Source organism: Triticum aestivum, chromosome 1B (assembly GCF_018294505.1).
Source record: "Triticum aestivum cultivar Chinese Spring chromosome 1B, IWGSC CS RefSeq v2.1, whole genome shotgun sequence".
Lineage (NCBI taxonomy): Eukaryota > Viridiplantae > Streptophyta > Magnoliopsida > Poales > Poaceae > Triticum > Triticum aestivum.
Genome location: NC_057795.1, coordinates 584,637,756 through 584,665,368, shown reverse-complemented (window position 1 = coordinate 584,665,368; position 27,613 = coordinate 584,637,756). Strand labels below are relative to the sequence as shown.

Below are 27,613 nucleotides of genomic sequence, written 5' to 3'. Positions count from 1 at the left end.
AGCTATATCATTTAACTTAGTAAGATGTGCCACAACAGTTTCAGATTCATAGCCATAAAAAGGATCAGATTCAACCAAAGTAATTATATCTGGATCAATAGAAAAATCATAATAATCCTTATCGGGAACACAAATAGGTGAAGTAGCAAAAGCAGGGTCGAGTCTCATTCTATCTCTAAAAAATTCTTTACTCCATTTAACTAGCAACCTCTTAAGTTCATATCTATCCTGGCAAGCAAAAATAGCTGCAGAAGATTCTGCATCAAAAAGATAACCTTCAGGAATAGCAGGCATATATTCATCATCACTCTCATCATTGTATTCGGGTGCAATAATTTCTCTTTCTCTAGACCTAGCAATTAGCTCATCAAGAAATTCACCAAGGGGCACAGTAGTATCAAGCATAGAAGTGGTTTCATCGTAAGTATCATGCATAGCAGAAGTGACATCATCAATAACATGCGACATATCCGAATTCATAGCAGTAGCAGGTTTAGGTGTCGCAAGCTTACTTATAACAGAAGGGGAATCTAGTGCAAGGCTAGATGGCAGTTCCTTACCTCCCCTCGTAGTTGACGGCAAAATAGTAGTTCGATCGTCTTTCAAGTTCTTCATAGTGTCCAGCAGATATAAATCCCAAGTGACTCAAAGAATAGAGCTATGCTCCCCGGCAACGGCGCCAGAAAAGGGTCTTGATAACCCACAAGTATAGGGGATCGCAACAGTTTTCGAGGGTAGAGTATTCAACCCAAATTTATTGATTCGACACAAGGGGAGCCAAAGAATATTCTCAAGTATTAGCAGCTGAGTTATCAATTCAACCACACCTGGAAACTTAGTATCTGCAACAAAGTGTTTAGTAGCAAAGTAATATGATAGTGGTGGTAACGGTAATAAAAGTAAAGACAGCAAAAGTAATGTTTTTGGTATTTTGTAGTGATTGTAACAGTAGCAACCGAAAAGTAAATAAGCGAGAACCAGTATATGGAAAACTCGTAGGCACCGGATTAGCGATGGATAATTATCCCGGATGCGGTTCATCATGTAACAGTCATAACATAGGGTGACACAGAACTAGCTCCAGTTCATCAATGTAATGTAGGCATGTATTCCGAATATAGTCATACGTGCTTATGGAAAAGAACTTGCATGACATCTTTTGTCCTACCCTCCCGTGGCAGCGGGGTCCTATTGGAAACTAAGGGATATTAAGGCCTCCTTTTAATAGAGAACCGAAACAAAGCATTAGCACATAGTGAATACATGAACTCCTCAAACTATGGTCATCACCGGGAGTGGTCCCGATTATTGTCACTTCGGGGTTGCCGGATCATAACACGTAGTAGGTGACTATAGACTTGCAAGATAGGATCAAGAACTCACATATATTCATGAAAACATAATAGGTTCAGATCTGAAATCATGGCACTCGGGCCCTAGTGACAAGCATTAAGCATAGCAAAGTAATTGCAACATCAATCTCAGACCATAGTGGATACTAGGGATCAAACCCTAACAAAACTAACTCGATTACATGATAAATCTCATCCAACCCATCACCGTCCAGCAAGCCTACGATGGAATTACTCATGCACGGCGGTGAGCATCATGAAATTGGTGATGGAGGATGGTTGATGATGACGACGGCGACGAATCCCCCTCTTCGGAGCCCCGAATGGACTGCAGATCAGCCCTCCCAAAGAGATTAGGGCTTGGCGGCAGCTCCGTATCATAAAACGCGATGATTTCTTCTCTCTCATTTTTTTCTCCCCGGAAACCAATATATGGAGTTGGAGTTGGCGTCGGAGGGCCACCAGGGGGCCCACGAGGTAGGGGGCGTGCCCAGGGGGGCGCGCCCCCACCCTCATGGACAGGGTGTGGGCCCCCTGGTCTTCATCTTTGGCGAGGATTTTTTATTATTTATCCTAAGATATTCCGTGGAGTTTCAGGTCGTTCCGAGAACCTTTATTTTCTGCACATAAAACAACACCATGGCAATTCTGCTGAAAACAGCGTCAGTCCGGGTTAGTTCCATTCAAATCATACAAGTTAGAGTCCAAAACAAGGGCAAAAGTGTTTGGAAAATTAGATACGACGGAGACGTATCAGAACCCACTTGACCAAGGCCTTAGGTGCTTCTTCAAATGCATCAATCTCCTCTTGAAGCTTGTCCTTGCCTTTGTTCTTGTGGTCTTGTGGTGGAAGATCATCTTGTGCTTGTGTTCCCTTGAAGGAAGTAGGATCATACTTCTGTTGTTGAGGAACAAACTTTGTCTTGGGGTATTGATCTTCTTCCCACTCAACTCCATTGGCATTGAACTTTCATTCAAAACCAACACCTTGATTCTTCCGGTGCCTTCCTTGCTTGCGTACAATTTCCTCAAATTGCTTACTCCCGGCAAGGCTTTTGTAAACACCTTTCTCTATAATTCCCTTCAATAAGCTATTTTCTTGCTCAAGTGTAACTTGGCTAAGAGAATCATTAGTGGAATCAAGAGAACTACTAGAAGCAACAGTATTGGATTTAGCATTATTATTGTTACTACTATTAGAGGAAGAATCCTTCTTGTTCTTGTTACTAGACTTGACTTGAGGCATGTAAGTAGATAAGAGTAAACGCTTGGCAATGTAAGAAGAACTTTTCTTGCGAAGATCATCATTGATTGCCTTTAAGAACTCATGTTGTTGCTCAAGATTGAGCTTTTCAAAGCGTAACTTCTCATGAGTCCTCAAAAGTTCTCGATGATCCCCTAAGATAGTTTCATGAGCTAACTTAAGAGTGTTTAGTTCTTTAGTTAAAAGCTCAATCTTCTCCTTATCATTGTCATTCGTTTTATCTTGTTTAGCATGATTAATTGACATTTCATCATAGTATTCATCACTAGAGTTGTCAATAAGTAAATCATCATCGCCTAACAAGTCATCTTCATCACTATTGAAATCAACATATTCGGGGTGAGTTACCTTAGGGCCTTTAGCCATGAAGCATCTTCCAATTTCTTCATTTGGTGAATCAAATATGTCGTAGGAGTTGGTCGACACAAGTGCTAGACCGGCAACACCTTCATCTTGAGTATGTTCGGAGTCGGAGTGATAGCTTCTCTCGGAGTGATGTTCAGAGTCGGAACCGGATACCCATTCACCAACATGAGCTTGATGTCTTCGTTTTGTGTAGCTGTTTGTTGACTTGTCCTTCCTTTCCGAATCCTTGCTTCTCCGGGATGTTCTTCGTTCATAACATCATCTCTACTCCTTCTCTCTCTTGGCGGTGATTCTTCTCTTCTACTTCTTCTTTTGGGAGAATCTTCTCTTCTCTTGTAGGGTGTCGTACACTCATTGGAATAGTGTCTGGGTCTCCCACAATTGTAGCAATTGCGCTCTCGATTGGAAGATCTTTTGTCATTGTAGGACCTTGACTTAGAGCTTCTTTCTTTGCTTCTACTCTTGTAGAATTTGTTGAAATTCTTCACCATTAAGCTCAATTCTTCATTGAAGGTTTGTCTATCACTTGATGATGTAGGAGCTTCACATAAGGCTTTGTAAGCACCAGTTGACTTGTTGTGAAGTTCCTCTTTATCCTTGAGTGACATCTCATGAGCAACGATTCTACCAATGACTTTTGTTGGCTTGAGATTCTTGTAATTGGGCATCATTTGAATCAATGTCCACACGGTATCATACTTTCCATCCAATGCTCTTAGGATTTTCTTGATGATGAATCTGTCGGTCATCTCTTGACTTCCTAAGCCAGCAATCTCATTTGTGATAAGAGCAAGCCTAGAGTACATTTCAGCGACACCTTCACCATCCTTCATTTTGAACTTGTCAAGCTGACTTTGGAGCACATCCAACTTGGATTCCTTGACGGAGTCGGTATCTTCATGCATATCAATCAAAGTATCCCAAATTTCCTTTGCATTCTCAAGACGGCTGATTTTGTTGAATTCTTCAGGGCATAATCCGTTGAAGAGGATATCACAAGCTTGAGCGTTTTATTGCAGCATCTTCAATTCATCCACGCTAGCTTCACGGTTTGGTTAGATCCCATCAAGGAATTCACCTTGCAAGCCAATACACACAATAGCCCAAACGGCGGGGTTATGTCCGAGAATATGCATTTTCATCTTATGCTTCCAACTAGCAAAATTAGTTACATCAAAGTAAGGACCTCTAGGGTGATAATTTCCCTCGCTAGACGCCATACTCTCCTAGGTTGTGAAACCAAGGCTATGACCACCAAAAGCTATGGAAATCAAAGCAAATGGAGACCAAGGCTCTGATACCACTTGTAGGACCTTGAAGTATGTCTAGAGGGGGGGGGGTGATTAGACTACTTGACCAATTAAAAACTTAACCTTTTCCCAATTTTAGACTTTGGCGGATTTTAGCTATCTTAGGACAAGTCAAGCAATCTTCACACAATTCAAGCAAGCATGCAAAGAGTATATAAGCAGCGGAAATTAAAGCATGCAACTTGCAAGAATGTAAAGGGAAGGGTTTGGAGGATTCAAACGCAATTGGAGACACGGATGTTTTTGTCGTGGTTCCGATAGGTGGTGCTATCGTACATCCACGTTGATGGAGACTTCAACCCACGAAGGGTAACGGTTGCATGAGTCCACGGAGGGCTCCACCCAAGAAGGGTCCACGAAGAAGCAACCTTGTCTATCCCACCATGGTCGTCGCCCATGAAGGACTTGCCTCACTAGCGGTAGATCTTCACGAAGTAGGCGATCTCCTTGCCCTTACAAACTCCTTGGTTCAACTCCACAATCTTGTCGGAGGCTCCCAAGTGACACCTAGACAATCTAGGAGACACCACTCTCCAAGAAGTAACAAATGGTGCGTTGATGATGAACTCCTTGTTCTTGTGCTTCAAATGATAGTCTCCCCAACACTCAACTCTCTCTCATAGGATTTGGATATGGTGGAAAGAAGATTTGAGTGGAAAGCAACTTGGGGAAGGCTAGAGATCAAGATTCATATGGTAGGAATGGAATATCTTGGCCTCAACACATGAGTAGGTTCTCTCTTAGAAATGGTATGTTGGAAGTTTTGGTTTGTTCTGATGGCTCTCTCCACGAATGAAGAGGAGGTGGAGGGGTATACATAGCCTCCACACAAAATCTAACCGTTACACACAATTTACCAATCTCGGTGGGACCGAATCAACAAACTCGGTCGGACCGATTTAGTAAACCTAGTGACCGTTAGTGATTTCGGTGGGACCGACATGCAACTCGGTAGGACCGATATGGTTAGGGTTAGGGCATAACGTAATCTCAGTGAGACCGATTACACAAACTCGGTGAGACCGATTTTGGTAATTAGCTAACTAGAGAGTTGGTCAGGTAAACTCGGTGGGACCGATTCGCTCTTTTCGGTGAGACCGAAATGTTACAAAAGGGAAACAGAGAGTTTACATTGCAATCTCGGTGGGACCGATCGCTCACTTCAGTTAGACCGAAACGTTATGAAGGGAAACAGAGAGATTACAATCCCATCTAGGTGAGACTGAGATCCCTATCGGTGAGACCGATTTTCCTAGGGTTTGTGGCAGTGGCTATGACATTTCAACTCGGTGGCACCGGATAGAAAGAATCGGTGGGACCGATTTTGACTTTAGGTTTAGGTCATATGTGGATATGAGAAAGTAGTTGAGGGTTTTTGGAGCATATCACTAAGCACTTGAAGCAAGAGGCTCATTAGGCAACACCTCATCCCTCCTTGATAGTATTGGCTTTTCCTATAGACTCAATGTGATCTTGGATCACTAAAATATAAAATTTAGAGTCTTGAGCTTTTGAGCTTGAGCCAATCCTTTTGTCCTTAATATTTTGAGGGATCCACTTTCATCATCCATGTCATGCCATTCATTGAGCTTTCCTGAAATATTTGTCTTGGAATAGTATTAGCTCAATGAGCTATATGTTGATATGAATTACCAAAACCACCTAGGGATAGTTGCACTTTCACCTCCTCTCCTCTTATTATAGCATGCAGCCCCCCATCGCTCCTCGTCACTGCTTTTCCAACCCTCCCAAAAGGTCCAACGCCATGACGCGCTGCTACCGATGCTTGGCTCTCGACCACCAAGTGCGCGAGTGTAGAGACCCTGTGAGATGCAGGAGGTGCTGGCGGGTGGGCCACACACAGCATGGTTGTGCTGCTATTTTACCCCCTCCGCCCCCCCCCCCTTCCACTTGTCCATCACCAGCCCGCTCCTAGCTTCTCCACTCCTCCCTCCTCCTCGTAAGTACCTCAAAGCCCTCGCATCACAGCTACACCACCTAGCCACCCTCCCTCCGCTCCCATGGCCGACTTCATCCCGCTCGAGCTCGCTTCCTCTGAGGATGAGCTCGACATGTCCCCTGCTCGCACACCCTCCCCACGTGTGTTCTCCTTCCCGGAGCAGACCCAAGCTGCGAAGGTCGAAGATGCGGCCGTCGACGAGGAGGAGGACCCGGAAGAGGTTGAGTTCGAATCGTGGGAGGAGTCCACCGATTCGGATGCAACCCAATCCATGTTTCTCTCTTCCCCGCCTCGGCACCGTCGCAATTTCTCCAACGTCTTCATGCCATACACACCCATTGAACACTTCCAAAACCTTGCTTTCGCCGTCGTCAACCCTCCTCATCCCTCTCCCCAAGCTTGCATTCGCCGTGCGCTCCAAACTGGGGGCGGCAACCCACCTGTCCTCATTAGGGCCTCTTCCTATGGGGCCGGTCTTGTCATCTACGGCTCGGCCTATGAGAGAGAGAGATCCATCCTCAACAGTCCTCTCACATGCCCTCTGAACACTGTCAACCTAGTACGCCACGAAGACATAGAAAACAGATTCCTTTTTCGCCTTGGCACGGTTTCTGCCCTCCACATCAAGGACTTCCCACTCGAATACTGGTTCGCGCCCACAATCATTAACTCTATAGTTCCCTTCGCCTGTCGAATCCAGATCGACCCGGTCTGCCTGACCGGAGTTGACTACTTCGTCGTCCTTGTCTCCGTCAAATCCCGCACTCTCACCGATGTCCCTCACACCATCCCTGTCCATGGTTTCTCTGGCCTTAGGGCCATCGCCTCGGTCCTTGTCATCCACTCTCAAGAGCTCCCGCCGGACCCTGCATTCGCAGGGCCAGACTCTGATGATGAGAACAACAGAGAGGGTGGTGACCGTGGTGATCAAGGAGACGGCGGCGACTTCCCCGGAGGCATGGACCCCAACCTCTCCGCGCCTCCCCCGCCTCCAACCAATGAGGGGCACGACGATCGGGTCGTGCAGCTGCCCGATGGCCTCACCATGATGGCAAACCACAAGCCGCTCGTCTGCGCGGTGCCCCTCACAGCTCGATCGAAGTCCGTGCAAGTCAAGCTCTACAAAGGCTTCTACAATGTGCGCGTCCAAGGCGACGGTGGCGAACGCGGGTTCTACCGCATCCCCATGAGCCCGACGGGCTCCCCCAAGCTGCTCGTCGCCAACCTCGCGGCCTGCTCCATCGGCTACCTCGACCGGGTGGCAACGGTCGGCCCCTCCCACGCCCCCTTCACGAACGCCGAGGTGATATGCAATGACTTCTGCGGCCGCTCCTTCACCACGGGCTGCGATGGCGAGACACAAGTCATGCAGGCTATCGAGCGCTTCTACAGCGGCCTGCCGCCGTTCCCTGCTCCCCAAACCATGCTGCTCGAGGACGGCGCTCCGGAGGGCATGCCACTACTGCCGCTGCCTCCTTCTTCTCCGACTCCAACCCCCGGCCACCTCGCGGATCTCCCTTCCCGCGCGTCCTCGCCCAAGATCTTCTTCACCCGTCGCAGTGCCCGCATCAGGAAGGGGGAAAACCCTAACCGCATGACAATGCTTGAGAAGGCCATGCTAAGGAAGGAGCAGAAGATGGAGGGAAGGAAGCGGGCGGCCCCGTCTGGCGAGCTTCTACTGCCGGCCATGGAACTCCTGGAGTTCGCCACGGAGGGTGCGCCTCCACTCCCTCGCAAGGACGCGCTTCAGCTGGCGGAGGCCTGCGGCGTCCCCGAGTTCGACCTCAACCTGGTGCCATCCAGCGACAATGTGTGACAGCCTTCCTCTCTTCAATTTGTGGCGGTGCACCCACCTACTGGATCCTCCATGCAACTGCAGCTCCCCAAACAGTTTTAGCTGTAGTTCTCTCTGTAGGACGCGCCACCGGCATGCTACACCGCCTAGTATCCCTCCTCGCATTCTCTTTCTTGTAGACTCGCCCCTCTCCTCGCCATGTGCGCCCTAGTTCTTTCTGCTCCGGAATGCAACGTCGTCTTTCTGGCTATCACCTTAGATTGGTTTATCTATGTTGCCTATCCAATTATTAATGATTAAGGACATCTCGGTTATCTCTTGGAACGTTCGCGGTCTGGGTATACACAAAAAATGTACTGACGTCAAAGCCGCTGTTTCTTACGCGGCGTGCTCCGTGTTGTGTTCGCAAGAATCAAAACTCCTAGATATCTCTCATTTTAAGGCTATCTCTCTTCTACCACCCAACCTTAGATCCTTCCATTCCATCCCCGCCAATGGATCAGTGGGAGGAATTATCACCGCTTGGGACGACAATCTTCTGTCTTGCTCCAAGGTGGTAGACGGCCCCTTTTCCTTAACCTGCTGGTTTGACTCGCGGGCCAATGATCTCTCCTTTGCGGTTACAAATGTGTGCGGGCCATGCGACCATGCCTTAAAACCCTTGTTCATGCAGTCGCTCGTTGATCTAAAGCCGGACATTTCCTGCCCTTGGACGATCATTGGGGACTTCAACATCACTCTAAGGTCGTCAGACAAATCATCCGCCAACTTCAACATGAGCGAAGCGCATCTCTTCTCCTCCACCATAAACACCCTTCAGCTTCAGGACCTCCCTCTTCTTGATCGCCGCTTCACCTGGTCAAACCAGCAGGAGGTGCCCTTGCTGACTACTGGAGCCAACGGGCAAAAATCAAATACTGCATTTTTGGGGATGAAAACTCGGCCTATATGCATATTTGTGCGTCCGCGAGACATCGAAAGAATCAAATAAAATCTCTCTCTTACAATGACACCACCTTATCCGCTCACTCCGACAAAGAAGCTATCCTCCTTCGTTTTTTCATAAATTTGGTTGGCACAAGCGCCCCGGTGTCCACTTCTTTCGACCTAGCAAATCTGCTTCTGCCTAACGCGCTAAGCACAACCCAAGCCTCCGACCTCCTGAAACCTTTTACCCTTGAGAAAATAAAGGACGCCCTTTGGGCCATGAAGGATGACGCTAGCCCTGGGTTGATGGATTTGGCTCGTCCTTCTTCAAATCTAATTGGAACCTTGTCAAACCGGATCTCCTTAATCTGATTAACGAGTTCCATGCAGGCTCTGTGGATCTTATGCGCATCAATACTGCTCACATTGTGCTCCTTCCGAAAAAATTAGATGCTTCTACGCCTGAGAACTACAGGCTGGTTTCCCTCCAAAATTGCTCAATTAAGCTTACGTCAAAGTGCCTCTCCTTAAGGGCTGATAACCCACAAGTATAGGGGATCGCAACAGCTTTTGAGGGTAGAGTATTCAACCCAAATTTATTGATTTGACACAAGGGGAGCCAAAGAATATTCTTGAGTATTAGCAGTTGAGTTGTCAATTCAACCACACCTGGATAAATTAGTATCTGCAGCAAAGTATTTAGTAGCAAAAGTGGTATGATAGTAATGGTAATAGTAACAACAGTAAAGATAAATGTTTTGGGGTTTTTGTAATAGTTGTAACAGTAGCAACGGAAAAGTAAATAAGCGAAGAACAATATATGAAAATCTCGTAGGCAATGGATCAGTGATGGATAATTATGCCGGATGCAATTCCTCATGCAATAGTTATAACATAGGGTGATATAGAACTAGCTCCAGTTCATCAATGTAATGTAGGCATGTATTCCGTAAATAGTCATACGTGCTTATGGAAAAGAACTTGCATGACATCTTTTGTCCTACCCTCCCGTGGCAGCGGGGTCCTAGCAGAAACTAAGGGATATTAAGGCCTCCTTTTAATAGAGAACCGGACCAAAGCATTAACACATAGTGAAAACATGAACTCCTCAAACTACGGTCATCACCGAGAAGTATCCCGATTATTGTCACTTCGGGGTTGTCGGATCATAACACATAATAGGTGACTATAGACTTGCTAGATAGGATCAGAACACAAATATATTGATGAAAACATAATAGGTTCATGGCACTCGGGCCCTAGTGACAAGCATTAAGCATAGCAAAGTCATAGCAACATCAATCTCAGAACATAGTGGATACTAGGGATCAACCCCTAACAGAACTAACTTGATTACATGGTAAATGTCATCCAACCCATCACCGTCCAGCAAGCCTACGATGGAATTACTCACTCACGGCGGTGAGCATCATGAAATTGGTGATGGAGGATGGTTGATGATGACGACGGCGATGAATCCCCCTCTCTGGAGCCCCGAACGGACTCCAGATCAGCCCTCCCGAGAGAGATTAGGGCTTGGCGGTGGCTCTGTGTCGTAAAACGCGCTGAAACTTTCTCTCTGATTTTTTTTCTCCGCGAGACGGAAGATATAGAGTTGGAGTTGAGGTCGGTGGAGGTCTAGGGGGCCATGAGATAGGGGTCGCGCCCTAGGGGGCGCGCCCCCTGTCTCGTGGACAGCCTGTGGGCCCCCTGGCCTTGATTCTTTCGCCAAAAATTATTATTAAATCTGAAAAGTGCCTCCGTGGATTTCCAGGACATTCCGAGAACTTTTCTTTTCTACACATAAAACAACATCATTGCAGTTCTGCTAAAACAGCGTCAGTCCGGGTTAGTTTCATTCAAATCATGCAAGTTAGAGTCCAAAACAAGGGCAAAAGTGTTTGGAAAAGTAGATACGTTGGAGACGTATCAACTCCCCCAAGCTTAAACCTTTGCTTGTCCTCAAACAATTCAGTTGATAAACTGAAAGTGGTAAAGAAAAACTTTTACAAACTCTGTTTGCTCTTGTTGTTGTAAACATGAAAAGCCAGCATTCAAGTTTTAGAAAATATTACGAACTAACCATACTCACGATAACACATAGGTCTCACAATTACTCACATCTAGCGAGCCATAATAATAAAACTCGAATGACAACACTTTCTCAAAACAATCATAAAATGATATAACAAAATGGTATCTCGCTAGCCCTTTCTGAGACCGCAAAACATAAATGCAGAGCACCTTTCAAGATCAAGGACTAACTAAACATTGTAATTCATGGTAAAAGAGATCCAGTCAAGTCATACACAATATAAATCAATGATAATGAATGCACATGACAGTGTGCTCTCCAGCTGGTGCTTTTAATAAGAAGGGTGATGACTCAACATAAAGGTAAATAGATAGGCCCTTCGCAGAGGGAAGCAGGGATTTGTAGAGGTGCCAGAGCTCGATTTTAAAAATAGAGATTGAATAACATTTTGAGTGGCATACTTTCGCTGTCAACGCAACACCTATGAGATGAGTGTATCTTCCATACTACATGCATTATAGGCAGTTCCCAAACAGAATGATAAAGGTTTATACCCCCCCCCAACCACCAACAAGCATCAATCCTTGGCTTTCTCGAAACAACGAGTGCCTCCAACATACAACAGCCCTGGGGGAGTTTTGTTTAATTATTTTGATTTGCTTTGATCTTTTTGGATCATGGGACTGGGCATCCCGATTACCGGCCCTTTCTCGTGAATGAGGAGCGGAGTCCACTCCTCTGAGAATAACCCACCTAGCATGGAAGATATAGGCAGCCCTAGTTGTTACATGAGCTGCTCAAGCATACAAAACAGAATTTCGTTTGAAGGTTTGGCGTTTGGCACATACAAATTTACTTGGAACAGCAGGTAAATACCGCATATAGGTAGGTATAGTGGACTCATATGGAACAACTTTGGGGTTTAAGGAGTTTGGATGCACAAGCAGTATTCCCGCTTAGTACAGGTGAATGCTAGCAAAAGACTGGGAAGCGACCAACTGAGAGAGCGACAACAGTCGTAAGCATGCATTAAAATTAATTCACACTGAGTACAAGCATGAGTAGGATATAATCCACCATGAACATAAATATCGTGGAGGCTATGTTGATTTGATTCAACTACATGCGTGAACTTGTGCCAAGTCGAGTCACTCAATTCATTCAAAGGAGGATACCATCCCATCATACCACATCATAATCATTCTAATAGCATGTTGGCACGCAAGGTAAACGATTATAACTCAAAGCTAATCAAGCATGGCACAAGTAACTATAATCTCTAAATGTCATTGCAAATATGTTTACTTCATAATAGCTGACTCAGAAACGATGAACTCATCATATTTACAAAAACAAGAGAGGTCGAGTTCATACCAGCTTTTCTCATCCCAATAAGTCCATCATATATCGTCATTATTGCCTTTCACTTGCACAACCGAACGATGTGTATAATAATAAGAGTGTATGTGCATTGGACTAAGCTGGAATCTGCAAGCATTCAACTCAAGAGAGAAGACAAGTAATATGGGCTCTAAATTAAATAAACAATCATGCATATAAGAGCCACTAAGCATTTTCATATGGTCTTCTCGACCCCCAAAGAAAAGAAAAGAAAAGAAAACTATTTACATGGGAAAGCTCCCAACAAGTAAAAGAAGAACGAGAAATCTTTTTGGTTTTTCATTTTAATTTCTTCTACAAGCAAGGAAATTAAACTAACTAATTTTTTGGTTTTTTCTAAAGGTTTACCAAACACACAAGAAGAAAACTAGAAAAAAAGTTAAACTAGCATGGATAATACAATGAAAGAGTATGAGCACCGACGACTAGTGTGTGAACATGAATGTAAAGTCGGTGAGAAATACGTACTCCCCCAAGCTTAGGCTTTTGGCCTAAGTTGGTTTAATACCAAGGATCGCCTGGCTGATATCCATAAGTGAAACCGGGGTTGTACTGAGATGCAGGGGCAACCGCCTCCTGAGCTGCAACGTGTTGGCGAGCTGCCTCCACTCCCCTCTCGTATTCAGCTGCTTCCTCTTTGGTTACAACATATCTTCCTTTTGCCTGATAATCAAAAAGGTAGGGAGCAGGAAGAGTAACAGGGACGACGTTGCGTCTGTCATAGATTAGTCGATAATGGAGGAATTATTCATTCCTCTCAAGAAAATGATGACTAAACATAGCTTCTTTATCCAAATAAACAGGAGGCATTATCATATCTCCTTCTTGTGGGGCTATACCAAGAAAAATAGCCACACGGGTTGCATAAATTCCTCCAAAGAAATTTCCCTTTCTACTATTATTCTGCAACCTACGTGCAACTATTGCCCCTAAATTATAGCCTTTATAACCTGATACAGCACTCTTGAGGACACAAAGATCGGGGGCACACATGTGACATACCTCGTCCTGACCGTTAATGCATCTACCAATAAAGAGAGCAAAGTAATGTATAGCAGGAAAATAAATGCTCCCTATGGTAGCTTGTGCTACGTCCCTAGATTCTCTCACAGTAATATTTGCAAGGAAATCTCTAAATTCAGATTTGGGAGGATCATTAATATTACCCCACTGCGGGAGTTTGCAAGCAGTTGTAAAATCCTCTAAGTCCATGGTATAAGATGTATCATAAATATCAAATAGGACACTAGGAGAATTACGCGTACAGTTATATTTAAACCTCCGCACAAAGGAATCAGTCAACTGAGAGTACTGAGGACACTTATCTTGTAAGAAGTCCTCCAGCTCAGCATTACGCACATACGCGTCAAATTCCTCCTTGAAGCCTGCTTCGACCATAAAATCATCGGATGGCCACTCACAAGCCCGTACAATTGCGTCCCTTGGCAAATTAACATCTTGTTCACGTATAGCAATTCTTGGCCCTTTCTTTGCCGAGGAACCACCTTGGTACATTCTCCTAAGCATATTTCTTTTTCTGAAAATTTCTGAAATTTTAGTAACTTCAAAATAAAAGTGCATAAAACTGAACAAGATTGATAGCAACTACTCCTACAAGTGCCTAGAGCCTATATCATGCATTGGAATTGCTTGGGACCTCAAAAATTTAACATGCAAGCTCAAGAACAGGGTCACCAAGACAGCAATGATTTGCAATAAATGAAACACTAGAACAAAAACTAATTGGACCAATGGAGGAGTCACATACCAAGCAACAATCTCCTAAAGCAGTTTTGTGAATGGAGCTTTGAGCTAAGAGATTGAAAATCGCAACTAAATGAGCTAGAACTCGTGCTTGAGCTGGATGGAGATTTTTTTTGGGTAGAAGATGGAGTGTATGGGTGCTGGCATAAGTGGAGGAGAGCCACCAGGGGCCCACGAGACAGGGGGCGCACCCTACAGGGGGGGCGCACCCTCCTCTCTCGTGGCCTGGTGCTTGCCCCTCCTGCGGTGTTTTCAGTGCCTAAAATCCTCAAATATTCCAGAAAAAATCATACTAAATTTGCAGGGCATTTGGAGCACTTTTATTTTTGGACTATTTTTTTAATGCACGGATAATACTATTTTTGCTTTATTTATTCTAAAAAAACAGAAAGTAAAAAGAGGGTATAGAAGGTTGTGCCTTCTAGTTTCATCCATCTCGTGGTCATCAAAATGAACCCACTAACAAGGTTGATCAAGTCTTATTAACAAACTCATTCCGAATAACACAGAACTGGAGAAATTTCGAATAACACTAAGTTACCTGAACGGGGATATGCAAATCCCCAACAATAAGAGTATCATACTTTTTCTTGACAGTAGGGAGAGGAAATTCAAAACCTCCAATAATAATTGATGGAATTTTCTCAATAGTATTTATACTATGAACTTGGATTTGCTTCCTCGGAAAATGTACCATGTGCTCATTTCCATTAACATGAAAGGTGACATTGCCTTTGTTGCAATCAATAACAGCTCCTGCAGTATTTAAAAAGGGTCTACCAAGAATAATAGACATACTATCGTCCTCGGGAATATCAAGAATAACGAAGTCTGTTAAGATAGTAACATTTGCAACAACAACAGGCATGTCCTCACAAATGCCGACAGGTATAGCAGTTGATTTATCAACCATTTGCAAAGATATTTCAGTAGGTGTCAACTTATTCAATTCAAGTCTACGATATAAAGAGAGAGGCATAACACTAACACCGGCTCCAAGATCACATAAAGCAGTTCTAACATAATTTCTTTTAATGGAGCATGGTACAGTTGGAACATCCGGATCTCCAAGTTTCTTTGGTATTCCACCCTTAAACGTGTATTTAGCAAGCATGGTGGAAATTTTAGCTTCCAGTATCTTTCTTTTATTTGTGATTATATCCTTCATATACTTAGCATAAGGATTTACTTTAAGCATATCAGTTAAGCGCATACGCAAGAAAATAGGTCTAATCATTTCAGCAAAGTGCTCAAAATGCTCATCATCCTTTGACTTGCATGGTTTAGGAGGAAAGGGCATGGGTTTCTGAACCCATGGTTCTCTTTCTTTCCCGTGCTTCCTAGCAACAAAATCTCTCTTATCATAACATTGATTCTTTGATTGTGGGTTATCAAGATCAACAGCAGATTCAATCTCTACATCATTGTTATTACTAGGTTGAGCATCTACATGAACATCATTATTAGCATTATCATCAGGTTCATGTTCATCTTCGGATTGTGTTTCAACATCAGAGATAGAAATATTATTAGGATTCGCAGGTGTTTCTACATTAGGTTCACTAGAAGTTTGCAAAGTCCTATCATTCTTCTTTTTCTTCTTCTTAGAAGAACTAGGAACATCTAGATTATTATTCTGAGAATCTTGTTCAATTCTTTTAGGGTGGCCTTCAGGATAAAAAGGTTCCTGAGTCATTCTGCCAGTTCTAGTAGCCACTTTAACGGCAAAGTCATTTTTATTATTTAATTCATCAAGCAAATCATTTTGAGCTTTGAGTACTTGCTCAGCTTGAGTAGCAACCATAGAAGCATATTTGCTAACGCGGTGAAGTTCATCTTTAACTCTAGCCAGATTATCACCTACGCGTCCTATCTCGAAAGTATTATTCTTTAACTCTCTACCAACATAGGCATTAAAACTTTCTTGTCTAGCCATAAAGTCATCAAACTCATCTAAGCATGGGCTATGAAATTTAGTAGAGGGTATTTCAACTTTACCGTATCTATAGAGAGAATTTACCTTTACTACCTGTGTTGGGTTATCAAGACAATGCGGTTCTTCACGCGGTAAATTAAGACCATGTATTTCTTCAATAGGTGGTAAATTCTTAACTTCTTCAGCTTTAATACCTTTTTCTTTCATTGATTTCTTTGCCTCTTGCATATCTTTAGGACTGAGAAATAAAACACCTCTCTTCTTCGGAGTGGGTTTAGGAATAGGCTCAGGAGTTGGCTCAATTGTTCAGGAATTACTTCAGGAACTGGCTCAGGAAGAGTCCAATTATTTTCATTAGTCAACATATTATTCAATAATATTTCAGCTTCGTCGACTGTTCTTTCCCTGAAAACACAACCAGCACAACTATCCAAGTGGTCCTTGGAAGCATCGGTTAGTCCATTATAAAAGATATCAAGTGTTTCATTTTTCTTAAGAGGATGATCAGGCAAAGCATTAAGTAACCGGAGAAGCCTCCCCCAAGCTTGTGGGAGACTCTCTTCTTTGATTTGCACAAAATTATATATTTCCCGCAAGGCAGCTTTTTTCTTATGAGCAGGGAAATATTTAGCAGAGAAGTAATAAATCATATCCTGGGGACTACACACACAACCAGGAGCAAGAGAATTATACCAAGTCTTAGCATCACCCTTTAATGAGAACGGGAATATCTTAAGGATATATAAATAGCGAGACTTCTCATCATGAGTAAATAGGGTGGCTATATCATTCAACTTGGTAAGATGTGCCACAACAGTTTCAGATTCAAGGCCATAAAAAGGATCAGATTCAACTAAAGTAATAATATCAGGATCAACAGAGAATTCATAATCCTTATCAGTAACACAGATAGGTGAAGTAGCAAAAGTAGGATCGGGTTTCATTCTAGCATTAAGAGACTGCTGCTTCCATTTGGCTAATAATTTCTTAAGATCATTTCTATCATTGCAAGCAAGAATAGCTTCAGCAGCTTCTTTGTTCATAACATAACCCTTAGGAACAACAGGTAATACATAATCATTGGGGGAACGTTCATCATCACTATCATCAATAATAGGTTCTTCAATATTTTCATTCCCCCTAACTCTAGCAAGTTGTTCATCTAGAAATTCACCTAATGGCAAAGTAGTATCACGCACAGAAGTAGTTTCATCATAAGTATCATGCAAAGCAGAAGTGGCATCATTGATAACATGCGACAATATCAGAATTCATAGCAGTAGCAGGTTTAGGTGTCGCAAGCTTACTAATAACGGAAGGAGAATCTAGTGCGGAGGTAGATGGCAGTTCCTTACCTCCCCTCGTAGTTGAGGGCAAAATCTTGGTCTTAGCGTCTTTCAAGTTCTTCATATTGATCAACAGATATAAATCCCAAGTGACTCAGAGAATAGAGCTATGTTCCTCGGCAACGGTGCCGGAAATTATTCTTGATAACCCACAAGTATAGGGGATCGCAACAGCTTTCGAGGGTAGAGTATTCAACCCAAATTTATTGATTCGACACAAGGGGAGCCAAAGAATATTCTTGAATATTAGCAGTTGAGTTGTCAATTCAACCACACCTGGATAACTTATTATCTGCAACAAAGTATTTAGTAGCAAAAGTGGTATGATAGTAATGGTAACAGTAGCAACAATAAAGATAAATGTTTTGGGGTTTTTGTAGTAGTTGTAACAGTAGCAACGGAAATAAGCGAAGAACAATATATGAAAAGCTCGTAGGCAATGGATGGATAATTATGTCGGATGCGATTCCTCATGCAATAGTTATAACATAGGGTGATATAGAACTAGCTCCAGTTCATCAATGTAATGTAGGCATTTATTCCGTAAATAGTCATACATGCTTATGGAAAAGAACTTGCATGATATCTTTTGTCCTACCCTCCCGTGGCAGCGGGGTCCTAGCGGAAACTAAGGGATATTAAGGCCTCCTTTTAATAGAGAACCGGACCAAAGCATTAACACATAGTGAATACATGAACTCCTCAAACTACGGTCATCACCGAAAAGTATCCCGATTATTGTCACTTCGGGGTTGTCAGATCATAACACATAATAGGTGACTATAGACTTGCAAGATAGGATCAAGAACACACATATATTGATGAAAACATAATAGGTTCAGATCTGAAATCATGGCACTCGGGCCCTAGTGACAAGCATTAAGCATAGCAAAGTCATAGCAACATCAATCTCAGAACATAGTGGATACTAGGGATCAAACCCTAACAAAAATAACTTGATTACATGGTAAATCCCATCCAACCCATCACCGTCCAGCAAGCCTACGATGGAATTACTCACTCACGGCGGTGAGCATCATGAAATTGGTGATGGAGGATGGTTGATGATGACGACGGCGACGAATCCCCCTCTCCGGAGCCCCGAACGGACTCTAGATCAGCCCTCCCGAGAGAGATTAGGGCTTGGCGGTTGCTCCATGTCGTAAAACGCGATGAAACTTTCTCTCTGATTTTTTTCTCCGCGAGACGGAAGATATAGAGTTGGAGTTGAGGTCGGTGGAGGTCCAGGGGGGCCACGAGATAGGGGCGCGCCCTAGGGGGGGCGCCCCCCTGTCTCGTGGATAGCCTGTGGGCCCCCTGGCCTTGATTCTTTCGCCAAAAATTCTTATTAAATCTGAAAAGTGCCTCCATGGATTTCCAGGACATTCCGAGAACTTTTCTTTTCTACACATAAAACAACATCATTGCAGTTCTGCTGAAAACAACGTCAGTCCGGGTTAGTTTCATTCAAATCATGCAAATTAGAGTCCAAAACAAGGGCAAAAGTGTTTGGAAAAGTAGATACATTGGAGACGTATCAAGGGCTCAACCCCTCATCACTCAACTCATCCACTACGATCAAACCGGCTTTGTCAAAGGACGTGGGATTGCTGAAAACTTTCTTCACGCTACGGATATTGTCCAAACTTGTTTCAAGCGACGGCTACCTGCAATCGTCCTCAAGCTAGATTTTCACAAGGCATTTGACTCAGTTTCTTGGATCGGCCTTGCCAACATCTTGAAGGCTCAAGGATTCCCACCGCTCTGGTGTCGTTGGGTTCAAAGCTTAAGCACCACGGCCAACTCGGCTGTTCTCCTAAATGGTAAGCCAGGGCCCTGGTTCCAGTGCCGCCAAGGTTTGCAGCAAGGCGATTCCCTGTCTCCCTATCTATTCATCTTGGTGGCGGATGTCTTAAAACGACTCATTATTCAGGCCTCGGACTGTGGCCTCCTGACTCACCCGATCGCTCATGATATGCCTTGCACCGTGCCTCAATATGCAGATGACACGCTAATTGTCCTCCCCCCCGATGCCGCTCAAGTACGGACTCTCAAAAATATCCTGCTCCAATTTTCTGAGGCTACTGGGCTAAAAATCAATTTCCACAAAAGCACCTTTGCCCCGATCCACGTCGACCCTGACCTCTCGACTAGCCTTGCCGCAATCCTGGGCTGTCCAGTTGCCACCTTCCCCCAATCCTACTTGGGCTTGCCTTTATCCACTCACAAACTAAACCTGGCTGACTTCTTCTTCAACATTGACAAGATCGATTGCCGTCTTGCCGGTTGGAGGGGCCTTTTGCTCTCCTTGGCCAGAAGGGCTATCCTAGTCCGCTCTGTCTTACGCGCCCTGCCAATCTATGCCATGAGTGTTCTTCTTCTTCCGGCTGGAACTATTCAGGAAATCGAGAAATGTTGTAGGGCCTTCTTTTGGTCCGGACAGGAAAAAACTTCGGGCGGCAACTGCAAGGTTGCATGAGACCTCGTTTGCGCACCATTCACCAATGGGGGCCTTGGTTTTCTTTCTCTTCCACACATGAACCTCTGTCTGTTACTTAAACACATCTCCAAGCTGCACGACGAGCAGGTCTCGGGAGAGACCAGATACATGATCTCCAAATATGGTTGGTCGACAACTAACGATGTGGGCATGTCAGACAACCAGCATACCCCGATTTGGAAGGACATCATGAAAGGCCTCGCCCTATTCCGGGACTCTACCAGGGTCAGCATCGGTAATGGAGTCACTACCTCCTTCTGGCTAGACCTTTGGCTCCCTCACTCCTCCCAAACCCTAGCCCAACAATTCCCGGCCCTGTTTTCTCACTCCAACCGAGTTCACACTTCAGTGGCACGCGCTTTGGCCTCGAACAACCTAACCCCTAGGCTGTCTCACGCAGCCGATTGCGAACTGCTTGAACTACGCACTATTTTGGCAACGGTAAACTTGAATTTGCAGGTAGCTGACAGGAGAACTACAATGGATGCTGGGAAACCTTTCACCGTTAAACTTGCCTACCACGCGGTTTGGAGGGCAAAACCCACAGACACGCTTGCCCCGGCCATCTGGCGAAACTACGCCCCAAATAAATGCCGGCTATTCCTCTGGCTTGCTCGCAAGGACCGCCTCTTCATGAATGAGCGACGCTTCAGACGAGGCATTGCCACTTCAGCCGCGTGCCCCTTCTGCGACCACGACGAATCCATCAACCATCTACTTTTCGGGTGCCAGCACCTCGCTCCTCTTTGGGAGGAGCTTGACAGCCTCTGCACAGCTCCACAGGGGCTGCTTCAAGCATGGGAGGGTGAATGGCACAACAGAACCAGATCAACAGTTCTTCTGGCCGTTCTTTGGAATATCTAGAAGAGAAGGAACACCAAGGTTTTTTGGAACATTCAACTTGGGCTTCATGATGTTGCACGCTCCGCTGCAGATGATCTTAAACTTTGGTCCTACCGTTGTAATAATGTTCAAAAGCAACTTAGGCTCCGGGATTGGGGCTCCATGTTGTTTCACCTACCCGGGAGATTATAGCCTCTCGCTTCATGTAATTTTGTCTTTCCCTCCTCGAATCCCCATGTACTCTCTCAGATATGTAACACCCTGACGGTTGGCAATAAAGGTTCAGGCAGGCGTAAGCCCGCCGTCGACGTGTCAAAAAAAAGAAGACATGAGAGGAGAACACAGCAAGTAGCATCAAGGTACCACGCTCATGCAGATGTTCAGAAGGTGACGATTCATAAGCAGCAGCATGTAGCACCTGGTTTGCCGGAAGACAAACAAAAGGTAGCATCAAGATCCACGCAAGTGAATGTCAAGTAGAGTAGGATTTAAGAGTAGCCTAGGTGAGAGATTACAGATGGCGTCTGCCTTCAACCAACGGAAAACCAATTGTCCGATACTAGAACGCACGCAGCTGAGCATCACCATCACATCCCCAGGGGAGCAGCGACGATGGCATGCAGCGCAGCAGGGGCAGGGTGGCCGCGCCCAAACAGGTCGAGCACCCGCGGGTCCGCGCAATCCGCCGCCTCATCATCCGCGCCCCCTTCCTTCGCACCACCCTCACCTGCTCCTCCCAGCACCTTCTGATCAGTCAGGGAGAACCCAAACAGCCTGCAACTGCTCCGCCCGACGACGTCTCCGGCAACCGCCGACCCGGACCTACCGCCTGCAGCACTCGCAGGAGTCGAGGCCTTTATCCATTCTTCGAACCGGCGGCATCCCGTCCCCGTCACGCTTGGCGTCCGGCGCTGTGCGCACGGCCAGGCCTCCTCCGCCTCCCTCGCCATCTCCATGCCGGGAGGACACTGGCCGGCATACGCGCCTCTGTAGCTGCCGGTTCTCGCTTCCAAGTCGAACTGCGGGACCGTCGCCTGGTTGAACATCAGGACGGACGACGGAGAGGACACTTTCGCCGCCGCCGCCGTGAACTGCCCAAGAGCATATCCTTGAGCTGCAGGAGACAGTCCACCGGGCGCAGCTGACCGTTGCGCGTAGCCGAACGGGCCGACGCCGCCGTGCTGCGCGTGGGCGTCAAAAGCACTTCCTTGGGAGTAGAAGCGAAGTGCTTGAGACATTTCTTGACCTTGCAAGACCTCTGGGAACCCGAGGGGTTCGCCGAAGCCTGAGGAATGGTAGGGAAACTCCGCCGGGCTCTGCTGCGGGATGTAGCTCCGCGCATTGGCAGAGAACCGCTGGTGATCCGGAGCGCGGAACTTTGCGACGTCGGGTGACTGGGAGCGCGCAGCGCCCCGAGTCCTAGAGCCCATCAACAATTCTTGACCTTGCAAGACCCTGTGGAAGCTTCCTGTTTCCACCGAGTCCGGAAAACCATTTCCATCTGCAAGTTGGTCGCAGGGTTAATTAAAAAATGACACGATTGAGCTAACATGTATCAAAACAGATGACTGAGTCATGCTGCAGGACCTACCGGTAACTGGAGCATCCAAATTGCCTTGAGGAAAGTACAATTTGGCTCGCTTCGAACTGGATGCCGACAGACAATCAGTAACTTGAACTGAACCACCAACTCTCTCGATCTCCCATGGAGAAACCCTGCGTTGGTGGTTGCAATGGTTACCATCATCCCATCTTACCTGTAATAAAACATGAAAACAAAGCAACACTTCACTTCAGCAGAAATTTGAGGACCACAACTTAGTATGTAGTACAAGTTAAATGTATCTGTGGCTATACATTACAAATGGGAACTTCCTAAAAGTCATGGATATTTTCCATTTTCAGGTCAATGATGTTATGACTTTGAATCAGAACTCAGATATGGATCTGATCATTAGCAATGGTAACCCATCACCTAACTTCAGTTTTGAAAAGTATTTTACTTTGATGGAGGAAAATTCAAAGCCTTAGACCAAAAGGGCGTGGTTAGGTCTCAGTCGACTGAGATTTAACCAAGTCTCAGTCAAGTAACATAACATGCAAGAGAGAAAAATATAAAATTGAAAAGAAAATTTTGCATGGATCTTAATGTAAGATCCGACAGATATAACATCAACTGAGACTTAACGAAGTCTCAATCGAGTGAGACTTAGCAAGACCGTGAGGGTGTTTGGTTAGAGACCTGGCCAGTGTTCCTGTGAAAATAAGTTGCCTGGACAACGCCTACTAGCCTATCATAACGCTTTCCAAGTTATGCACCCTATATCCAATTATTTTGTTCACTATTATATAACTACCTGGTCAAAGTACAGAAGTACTATCGCAAATTCAGAAAGTGCACTCAGTCAATTTTAGAAAGAGAGCTACCTGGTCTCTGAAATACTGAAAAATCAATAGTGAGAAAAGCTCATTTCACTAAGAGTTGGAATTCCACATGGTCTTTTATTTCAGGGAAACAGTGGCAACTACTACTTCTAGAACATGACAGTCAATGAACATAGAAATGAAGAGCCTACAAGCCAGAGTTGAGAACCATAACTAGTACTCCCTCCATTCCACAATGTAGTACGTCCGCGCTTCCTGAGATCCAAATTTGACCGTAAATTTAACCAACAAGACCGACTGCGGCGGGAGCATAAATTATATCACTGAATTCATATCGAAAATACGAATTCAGTGGTATAATTTTGTGTTCCCGACGCAGTCGGTCTCATTGGTTAAATTTACTGTCAAATTTGAATCTCGGGAAGCGCGGGCACACTACATTGTGGAATGGAGGGACTATCTTAGTCACATGTATACCTGTAGGCATCTCCATTTTGATCCAGGCCATCTTATGGGATCTACTTCACTAATACCTGAAATCAATCCAGTAGACCTGCAGAACAAAAATGAAAATTCAATGACTGATGTACAAAAATGCTATTTTCAGTGAGCTAAAGGGACAGACCTCTCATTTGCATCATCACTCTCATTGGAATCTTTAAACCTCGTTCCAATGGAAAACGGATGGTTCAAGCTCTTAGAGAACCTCCAATATGGCACAATAAATTCTGATGCACCACTCCTGCGGAAGGATGAGAAACTGGAATTATTTAGGTCACTAGCTATTTTATAATACTTAAAAGGCTAGTAAAGCACAAGACTGAAGCACCATGAAGACAAAAGGACCATCAAATTGCAAAGACAGAATATATGCATAGCCCAAGTGAATAATCAGAATTTCCGAACTTAACGTTCATTGACAGACAAACCTTGGGTCGAAACAAACATGGAAAATCCTTCTATTTTCCAAGGAACTGGCAACTGCAGATAGTGTGTGCAGCTTTGATTCATTACTGTTGACAGCTTTAAAAAGGGCTTCATTTCTAAGCTGAACTGCTCTCCGTACACCCAATCTTAGTTCACCATCATCGCCTCTGTAAAAAAAGAATGTCTATGGCACTGAAAAGAATGTACTAGAAAACATACAAAGCATTAATTCATTAAATTGCCAGATGCTTACCGAAGAAATAAGACTGCATCCCCGGAGACCAGTTTTTTCTTGTTGACAAACGAACTCCATCCTGTTGTTAGAAGATGCCTACGAGGTTGACCTGGAATTCCAGAAAGTATTTACCACGCATCACAATTGCGAATCAAGTTGAGAGAAGGTGAAATAAACATATTGAACAATGCTAGTAAAATGAGTACTTCAGAGGTAAGGTACTGAACATGACGTTTAACACATAAATCCATTGCCCAAGAACTTCAGGGGTATTAAGTAGAGGTCAAAATAAGCAATAAGTCACCAAAAGCGACTAGAGCGTAAGCAATCACAAAAGAGACCATATTTTCACTTTCATAATTTAAGTCAGCAATCAAGAAAGGGGAGACAAATTACCATCTTCATACTACAAAGTACTAACAGAAACTTGATGAGTGATGACACCCCTTTATAAAATTGAATTGCCCACCTTACTCATCTAATGACTTGAAATTCCAAATACAACCACAGTAATCAAGCTAACCGATTTCATAACCAGATTTGATACCCTAAATTCGGCCTTTACCAAGCACATGCAGCAAGCATATCAGTTTTTTTTTTACTTTCCACGCAAAGAATGAAGGTATATGGATATCGCAACAGCAACAAAATCTCCAAGTAAACATGACATGTTACGCACCTCTATAAATATGGCGAAACCTCCACTGTGTGCCATGCAAGTCCTTGGCAACAAGCTCTTGAGAAGGCCTGACCTGCTTGTAGTCCTACAAAGAATTGCAGATATTGAAGTGGTGAGATCAGCAACACAAGTAACTATACGAATGTGCAGGTTTGGAATTAGTTTTTACAAGCGCCTCACCAAAGGTGCGAAACAGTCCTCGGCTGCCCGGCGAGGAACAGAGAAACCTCCATGCGTGCTCGTATCGGAGGCGGTGAGGGTCTTGCAGAACATGTGTGGCATACGGGGCTTCTTCTCTCCGTCGCCACCGGCCATCTCGTCCTCCCCCTCTTCGGGTGCAGACTCACGGACGTTTTGTCTGAACATCTGAAGCACAGAAGAGGAACACTTACACAGAGCAATGAATGGCATTTTACCTTATTTGCAAGTTCGCAAGGATACTGCTCCATTGCAAGCAAAATCGTACTGTAATAACTATGTGGCATCTGTAATCAAGCTTACGGTTATGGCAGGACCGGTGTATTCATGCTCTCATGTACTACTATGATTTCTTTTGGAGGAAAACAAGTGTACCTTCTCCAAGGTCATAATAAAAGACTCATATCCAGAAACAAAAGAGGAAGAGGAATTCAGCAACGATTTAATACAGTCGCAACTGATGCCAGAGTGAGCTGGAACGCTTCAAACACCAAACACGCACACAGCTGTAAAGAAACAAGGATGCATAGGAGTCTGGGAGGTGACGTTCGTGTTTCAAGTTCCAACATTTCACTGCCGAAAACAATGATGCGTGAGATAATGTTCATCTTTCAGGCTCCAACATTTCACTGTCCGACGAACCAAATGCATATGGAACGGGGGAGGAAGCGACTGACGTAGAACAGCCCAGATCCCCAAATGGAAATAGGAGCGACTGTCAGCAAGATACTGACGCAGCAGGAAGCACTGACCTCGGCGTCCGCCACCAGCGCGAGGCGCGCGTACACCTCGTCCGTCGCCGCATCCGCCTGCAAGCGCGCCACGAAAATCACGCCATCGATCGATCAGGAGACTTCGCTTCAGAAGTACGTAGAATCGGAAACGCCGGACGCGAGGATGGCAAGGGGACTCACGCATAGCTCGACGCCGACGACGCGGCACGCGACGTGCGGCGGCACGCGCGGCGCCCCGGCCGGGGCCAGGGCCTCCCCGCCGCCCGCCGCGAGGTGCGCCTGCGGCAGGTACACGACGGCGCTCCCGCGCCTGGGCAGCGCCACCGCAGGCCCCGCGCACGCGTGCCACAGCTCCCCGCAGACGCCGACAGCCGCCGCCGCCTCCCCGTCCTCCTCCACGGTGTTCAGGTCGATCCCCATCGGTCGGTCGCTCTCCCCCCAAAGCTAGCTAGCTAGACCAACCTCCGGCACGTTAATGCCCCCGCAGCGCGGTGGATGGCGGCGCAGAGGAGCGAGTTATGGTGCTAGCGGCGGCAGCGGCAGCGGCAGCGGCAGAGCCAAACAATGAATGCCCGCCCCGCGAAGCCGAACGCGTCGCGCTCTAGCCATGTCGCTCCGCCCGTCCCATCTAGGAGTACTACTACTAAGCCAGGGAGTACGCCAACTGGCCCCCGCCCCCACCGTGGTCTCCCCCGGGCGCTCGGCTGGCTGCGGCGGTCGCTGTTCCGCCCTGCTCGCTCGCTCGCTCACTGTAGCCTGTGCCGTGCCGTGCCGCGCCGCGGCGCCTTTATGGCGATGGGGGCCTCGAAAGGCGCCCGGGCTTGGCTCGCCCGCTGGCTTTTTCCGGTGGTCTTTGTTTGGTTGCCCCGCGTCGGGTTCCGCGCTTGGACGGTCTCGGCCGGGTCCGGTCGGGTGGTGGCTGCCGCTCCCTCCACTGTTCCCGCACAGCAAGAGAGAGAGGGGCTGCCTCGGGTCGGGCGTCGGGGCAGAGAAAGGAATGCATTCTCTTTACTGAGAAAAGTAACCATTTCAGTTCAAGAAAAAGTGTGACCAAACTGAAAGAATGAAATGTATTCTTGGGAACATTGAATATATCGAGAAACATCGGAGTTACGTAGTAGGTTAAACGACAAGCGTGAAAACACATGTCTCCAACCCGAGAGTCAAGACGAGCAAAGTCATTGTTTAAGCGGAAACACTGTGTCACGCGGAAGGGAACGGCACGACGAATTGTCACGTGAGCAAAGAAACGGAGAACCACCACCGGCACGGCAAGTCCACAGCATGGGTTCGCTGCCGCGGTCCGTCCGTCGACGGCCAATCTTGATGACGCGGGGACCCGCCACTCCACCGGTCCCCGGCGGCAGGCACGCAGGCCGTGGTCGTGTGGGGCGGCGTGACGGGTCAGATGGCGAAGCGGCGCGACAAGAGAGCCCGGGAATACAGCCGAGCGCGGCCTCCCCGAGATTCCCCCGCCCACTTTTTCCTCGCTCCCCCACCCACTCCTTTCATCTCTCTATCTCTGTCTACAGCGGTCCAGGCAGACAGTGGAAAAAAGATGGCGCGAAGCAGGGGAAATCAATCAACGACGACGCGACGTGCACAGCAGTCGGGGCAGGCGTCAGCACTCACCACATAGGGCCCGTCACGTCCCGC

The 27,613-nt window shown here is 45.9% G+C and overlaps 1 protein-coding gene across 1 annotated transcript; it reads right to left on the bottom strand.

Annotated features, from left to right (window-relative positions):
- Positions 1-21,176: 21,176 nt before the first annotated feature.
- LOC123140058 (auxin response factor 14) lies at positions 21,177-26,753 on the bottom strand. The gene is made up of 10 exons (XM_044559784.1): positions 26,138-26,753; positions 25,976-26,032; positions 25,206-25,391; positions 25,026-25,110; positions 24,365-24,455; positions 24,114-24,278; positions 23,810-23,926; positions 23,662-23,737; positions 22,391-22,556; positions 21,177-22,300 (listed from the first exon to the last, which is right to left on the bottom strand). Exons 1-10 carry the CDS (start codon positions 26,375-26,377, stop codon positions 21,387-21,389), a joined length of 2,097 nt encoding a protein of 698 aa, XP_044415719.1. The 5' UTR covers positions 26,378-26,753; the 3' UTR covers positions 21,177-21,386.
- Between the last annotated feature and the right edge of the window lie 860 nt (positions 26,754-27,613).

Excerpts from the sequence above, each read along its gene's own strand:
- LOC123140058 (XM_044559784.1), bottom strand. The coding sequence starts at position 26,377 with ATGGGGATCGACCTGAACACCGTGGAGGAGGACGGGGAGGCGGCGGCG. Across the intron at positions 26,033-26,137 it reads TCGTCGGCGTCGAGCTATGC|GCGGATGCGGCGACGGACGA; the intron begins GTGAGTCCCCTT and ends GCGCGCTTGCAG. Across the intron at positions 23,738-23,809 it reads AGTGATGATGCAAATGAGAG|GTCTACTGGATTGATTTCAG; the intron begins GTCTGTCCCTTT and ends TTTGTTCTGCAG.